At 40.8% G+C, this 6,794-nt stretch overlaps 1 protein-coding gene across 1 annotated transcript in view; it reads right to left on the reverse strand.

Annotated features, from left to right (window-relative positions):
• The window catches only part of LOC121951238 (phosphatase and actin regulator 1-like), a 41,871-nt gene that overhangs the window by 18,049 nt on the left and 17,028 nt on the right, over window positions 1–6,794 (reverse strand). Inside the window, 1 exon segment of the mRNA XM_042497498.1 lies at window positions 3,513–3,597. Coding sequence (XP_042353432.1) covers window positions 3,513–3,597 — 85 coding nt within the window.

Below are 6,794 nucleotides of genomic sequence, written 5' to 3' on the forward strand. Positions count from 1 at the left end.
ATATATTACAGTATCACATGCTCAGTTGGCCTTGGGACCTACATCAACAACAGTTTCTGAACTAACCCCATTTACACTTCAACAAAAAAATATTATCCCCTTCATTGACAGCAGGGGTCATAATAACAGCCATCTGTGGGAAATAGCAAGTTGAAGTTACATAATAAAAACAAAGATTGATGCACTTTGATACAAANGTACATATATTACAGTATCACATGCTCAGTTGGCCTTGGGACCTACATCAACAACAGTTTCTGAACTAACCCCATTTACACTTCAACAAAAAAATATTATCCCCTTCATTGACAGCAGGGGTCATAATAACAGCCATCTGTGGGAAATAGCAAGTTGAAGTTACATAATAAAAACAAAGATTGATGCACTTTGATACAAATAACTGTACAGTAAATTGATAGGCAATATGCAAATTGCAGTATAATAAACTTCAGAAATCTAACATCAGTTCTACCAATATAAGCATATATACAGCCTTTATAGTGAGGGAGATAATGACAGTAAGACAATGTACTTCATATTAAACACATTTCAAAGTAAAAGAAAAACTGTTTTTTATAAAAATGACTTAATAGTTAATAAATGTTCACCCCTTCCTCTCTTACGGATTAACAGAGGGGATCTGCTGTAGCACTGATCAGTGCCGCCTGACACAGAGGTTACATAACCACATCGCCAAATGTGACCATTCTCCCTCGCAGCCGACAAATGACCTGCCTTGTAGCTTTAATTATCTGATTCTTGTAAAAATGATCTAACAGGAAATTAAGGCGTAAGTGGCCTTGAGTTTAACAAGATGTAGGCCCGTATAAGTCCTCACACTTTTAAGGCCAATACCAGCTTTGAGCCTTGATCCTTAAGTACATTTTAAGATTATTCAATGTCCTTTGGGCGGAATAATGTGCACTGATGCGAGTTAACAGGGAGAGAAAGGTTATCACTGTTCTTGTTTATGAAACTAGTGGAGCATTATGACGGCAACATACATTTTTTGAGAGTTTAAAGTCTTCCCTTTCAAGTAGCACCTTGCTGCAGTATTATCTGCCCGATGCGAGGCACTTTCACTCCTTTATCCATTAACCTCTTACTCTTTGCTGCAAAATGTTTTTCGGACACAAAAGTAGCTCTTTCTTGCTAGTTTCCTGAACTTTAACGCACACGAATGCAAGAGAGTGAAACTTTGTGCTGAAAAAAAGAGGCAACTGAGGGCAGGGGCAGCATTGCACCGTGGTGGGAGTAAATCAAGTGCCTCTGTCCCTCATTTCAGAGCGAGCTTTGATGTCACTGGAATAAGCTGCAGCTCACTGAAGGAACATCAAAGATACCCCCCCCACCCGTCCCAGCCCACCATTCACTGCTCTGTAGGAAACATGATTGGAAATGCCGTGGGGTCCGTTATCTTTTCCATGATTAACGCCTCATTAACTGCCCATTAATGTTATCAATTACCCCAAAATGTGCACAGTAACTTCAGGGATCAACCAAGTTGCTGTTTGGAATTTGTGATGTAAAGAAAGAATATTTAATGCCACGCTGTTACTTTAGGCTGAGCTTTCTCATTTGAAGTGTTGAGCTTTGTGATCACTGATTATGGTCCCTTTGCTTTTTTCGTTGAGCTCTTGTTTGTTATTGCACCTACATTAGAGTAATCCTTTTTTTCCATTCACCTCTGTTGAACCCTTGCACTTAAACTGAACCTCTAGATCTCACTTAATCTTCTATCCTTTCTCATCAGTTTTGCAGAGAGGGTGGATAAATGGGAAGGGCGTACCCTTTATTTGTTATACACTGATATCCTTTGAGGACAATGTTGAATCAGCTGATGTAGGCTACATGTGTATTAGCCAGCCAACTGTAACTGCTTCCTGCTTGAGTAAATAGTGTGTGATTTAAAGGTCTAGTATGCTGAATTTAGTGGCATCTTGTGGCAACATAGCAGACCTGAAACCTCTCCAGTGTGCTAAGCATGTAAACTACAGTGACAAATACAAAAATGCAAATAGCCTTATCTAGAGTCCATGTTTGGTTTGTATTTTCTGGGCTGTTATAGAACAACATAGCAGACTACATGGAAGAGGACCTGCTCTGTATTTAGATTTAAACTGTTAATTCTTGGTAACAAAAACACTACAGTTGTTATTTTCAGGTGGTTATAAGGAGATGAAAATATAGTTCTAAATATTATATACTATTTTGCTAATAGATGTCCCTAAATCCCATGGATGGATAACTGAACACTAATCCAAACAAAACTATCAGGGCCCCCACAGTTCTTCACCTGCAAAATGTCACTCAAATTAAAATGTACCAACCAGGAAGAGACTCAAAATTACCCTAAAGAGACACAAAGTGATACAAAGGAGCTACAAAGAGAAACAAAAGATCTACAAATGGGGCAAAACAACCACAAAGAGTCACAAAATGACTACAAAGAGACAAAAATGACTCCAAAGAGAGACGAAATGACCAAAAACTAGGGATGCATGATAATACTGACATGTTATCGGTATCAGCCGTATAATTTACAACTAGAAGACCCAAGGAATACAGTGCTACCAACAATTCATGCTTATCAGGAAGCTGGCCAGTAATAACGCTCCAAAATGAGGGTAAAATTTGGTGATAGAAAAACAGCAAGGCGATTTCAAATGCAAAAATAATTGAAATGAAAACATGCACTTAACAAAATGAAATTAATTACAATTAGCTGCTGACATTCTGCAATAATCTCGATTTAATAAATTCATGTTTGACAGCCCTACACAAACATGTGGTCTGGGCCTATATGGTGGAGGGAGAACCATGCATTTCCTCCACTCAGGGAGGCTCAAGGATAAATATTTGTTTCTGCAGAGAGAGGGTCAATATAAAAATAATTAAAAAAAAAAAGTCACACCCCAGAGATCTGTCCGTAAATAATAAAAATGTTGATTAAACCATAACCAGGCAATAACTCGCTCTTTTGCTGTTACAGCCGTTTTAAAGCCTCTGTCATTTAATGTAATTCGTCAGAAAATAAAGTAGTGATAGCTATTCTATTATCAGACGGGCAACTTTTCCTCCGTCCTCTGGCCTATTAGAGGAGCGCTCCGTGCAGCCAATCACAGGCACCCACTGCTCAGCACCACTAATCGCGGATTAGCTACAACCCGACTGCAGTCTACAGCTCTGGGAGGGAGAGGTAGTCACTGCCATTCACTACTCACCCTCTATTTTATTATTAGCTCACTTGGATCTGGCAGCAGGGTTTTTTCTCTCTCAGCAGCAGCAGCAGCGGCGGCGGCGGCGGCGTTTGCGTTGCGCAAGCATAGCTGTAGATTATTGGGATCTCAGGTAAAGGTGTGGGAATACAGCAGAGAGGTCGATGGGAGCTGCTGCTGTAGGTCAGGTAGGACTCAATTGATGGCCCTTTAATTTCACTTCACGCCGTCGTAACGCGCCGCTCCGTTTTCGCGCCCCCCCCCCCCCCCCAAATGTTCAAGACGGCCAATTACCCGACGGTGGATCCAGCGCCCACCATCATGCACGGCACTTGGCTCACCACGGGGTGCCGAGAAACGCCCGTAGCGGTGGAGAAACCTAAGAAAAAAGCGTTCAGCCTGGTCAAAATCATGTCTCTCAGCAACAAGAAAGGGCACGGCCAGCATCCGCACCACAACAACAACATGCCCTTTACGATCCACTGTCACATCGGGAAAGAGATAAAGCACATTTGCAGCAATTGCAGCCGCGGGAACGACACGCAGGACGGTGAGTATGGATAGGCTCGTGCCTGGTGTGGTTTCGCCCATGCGGTACCGCCATCCAGGATCTCTTTTTTTCCGGCGATGGCCATGCCTCTGGGCTCTGTTTGACAACCAGATCAGGCGCTCCTATGTCTCTGTGTGCTTTGCGTCTCCTTCATGTGTCTCGCGTGTGACAATATTCAGTGTAAGTGGGTCAGTGTATACCTTTAGACACAAAGCGACTGTTGCTGTTGTGGAAACTGCCTCTGACTGGATCAGAACTTCTGATTGGGTTGGGCTCTCACTTGCATTGCTACTTGTTGGTTGTCCTCGTAGAAAATATGAATCATTATATGGAAAGCTGTATTTGTCACCTATTTAGGATGTAGATGCCACTGAAATGGGAACTACATAGGCTGTTTACACAAAGCCGTTTCCAGTTTAGTGTCATTACATCATCACTCAGCCATTTTGGTATGCAAACAAGTGTTTTTAATTAAAAGCAGCCACATCAGGGTGTTTTTGGAGAATGTAGGTTACATGCAACATGATGAAGATGGTGTGTCTGATGTCATGAAATGGTCACCTGCCTTTTAAAAACAGCACCACATTTTAATCAGCCTGGATACTTGCAAGAGGATTTTCTCTGTTTTTTTCTCTCCCCCTTTTTTCTTTGCAGATTGAGCTTGTCTCTGCTCAGCCAGGATTTTGTCAAGACTGTGATTAATTACATCACCATGCACTTAAACTGTAGACATTCTAGTTCTGTGTTTTCTGCCTGTAAAAGAAATATGGGGTAGTATGAAACACAATACAGCAAGCCCTTTGGGTACATCTTCACAGTGCACCAAAATCAAAAGCTTTCCTCTTTTGTAAATATAATATATATTTCAGCCATGTGTAGACTAGAGGGTTTGTTGCCTACAAAGAAGTGTTTGATGTTGTGATCTGATGTTCAGTTTGTATTTCTTTTATTGAAGTTAAAAATCATGCAATATATAGAAGTGGTTGGCTGTTGAATGTTACTCAGGTTAGATTTGCTTGTTTGTCTTCCTGTCTTTATCAAGCTTTCAGACCTCTAATGAAGTAATTTGAATCTCTATTGGATTCAATTAGCATTGACTGTAGAGCTATTTATAGAGTAGTTTGGTGGCAGGATCGCTAATATGGTTGGCTCAGAGGCACCAGAGCATTCAGTTGATGGTCCTTGGGACTGATTTCTGTCGCATTACTGTCACGTTATTTATCCTGCTGTCCCGTTGCCCTGGGGAGGTGACTAGCCCGCAAAGTGATATTTCCATGTTGGCAAACATCATGAATGTGAATATGATGTAATCATTCAAAAGCAAGTCAGCAGCACATTCCCTGACAGTATGTCATGGGTGATGATCTGACGCAATGTGGTGACACTGACAACTGATAGGACACGCTGTGCTAGAGGTCACCTCATGCATCCAGACTCCAGTCTGCCACCCCGACCCAGTCATGAAAACTTGGCCTTTTCTGTGTTTCTATATCTGAATATTTTTTCATGAAGCTGTCTAAGTGAGGTGATATGTCTGCTTTCACTGTTGTCCAAGTTGAGTTATCGTTGCTCCCAGGAGGCCAGAAATCATGACGCCTGGCGATGCAAGACTGCGCCATCGTTGCAAATGATGATGCAAGTAAGACAAAAATAAAAGCAGACGTGATGGATTACCCATCTCAAGCAAGTATTAAAGCTACAGTAGGTCACTTTTATTAGAAAAATAACGTTTGTAATATTTGCTAAAACTGCCAATATATCCTGACAGTAGTATATGAGAGATGAAATGTGAAAAAATGTGCTTCTCCTAGTGCTTCTCATGGCATCTGCAAGAATCCTGAATGAAAACAACCAATCAGAGCCCAAAAGATAACCAATGTGAAAGAAACATGGCAATATCTTTGGTTGTGGCTCTAAAACAGTGGTCCTACATCAGAGTGTCAGTGGCACTGATCAGCGTGACACTGCAAAATGCTAGTAGATGCTAATAAATACTCATTGTGAAATTGGCATGCCAAGTTGGCCTCTTTTCCCAGCTACGACCGTGTCCACAATTTCCTCCTCTTCAAACTTTTTTTCGACACACAAATGCCATTATAGCAAAGGCTCGATTCATGTTTGTTTGTTTTTTTGCTTACCACTACAGTGGCGTAGTGACAAATGATGAAACATTTTGTTCTTGCGTGTTGATGTCGATGGACATGCCATGCCAACACTGGCAAAGACAAGTAAACAGAGGACCTGTGTGAATGAAAAGAAGATTTTTGTGAAACGTCATCCTCTGTGTACTTGTCTTTCCGTGCATGCTGTTGTCAGCAAATGCAGTGATGAACTCTGCGATAGAGACTCCTCCCGGCACTAAATGATTGTTATCATTCAGGTGCTGTGGATTATTGCAAATTCCATGAGGAGCACCAGGAGGATGCACAAGAACCTGATTCTGTCAGATTATCTGTCTCATGTATTACTGTCAGGATGTAGCGACAGTTTCAGCAAAAATTACAAAAAGGTATTTTTTATAAAAGTGACCTACTGTAGCTGTAACACTTGCTTGAGATGGGGAATCTATCAGGTCTGCTTCTATTTTTGTCTAACTTGCATCATCATTTGCAATGATAGCACAGTCTTGCATCCCAGACGCCAACTTGGACAACAATGAAAGCAGACACATCACCACACTCGGAAAGCTTTGAGTCTGTGCAGAAAAAGTGGACACAAATCCTGTTAAAAAACACACCTTTTCAATCTGTCATATTGGGTCTGATTTTATGGTGACACACACACATCTTAATTGCACTGATGGTGATTTCATTATACTGATTTTATACCTTGTTTTGTTTTTTTTATGACAATGATTTGTGAAGTTATTTTTAACTTATTACTGTTTATTAATGATTGTTTGACTTTACTATCTGTGGTTGCATTGATACTTGTACGGTGTCCTTGAGGGGTTTGAAAGGCACCTATAAATAGCATTTTTATGTGAATGTGAAAATTTTTATATTATTATTATTATTATTATTATT

The sequence above is a fragment of the Plectropomus leopardus genome, chromosome 12, assembly GCF_008729295.1.
Source record: "Plectropomus leopardus isolate mb chromosome 12, YSFRI_Pleo_2.0, whole genome shotgun sequence".
Classification (NCBI taxonomy): domain Eukaryota; kingdom Metazoa; phylum Chordata; class Actinopteri; order Perciformes; family Serranidae; genus Plectropomus; species Plectropomus leopardus.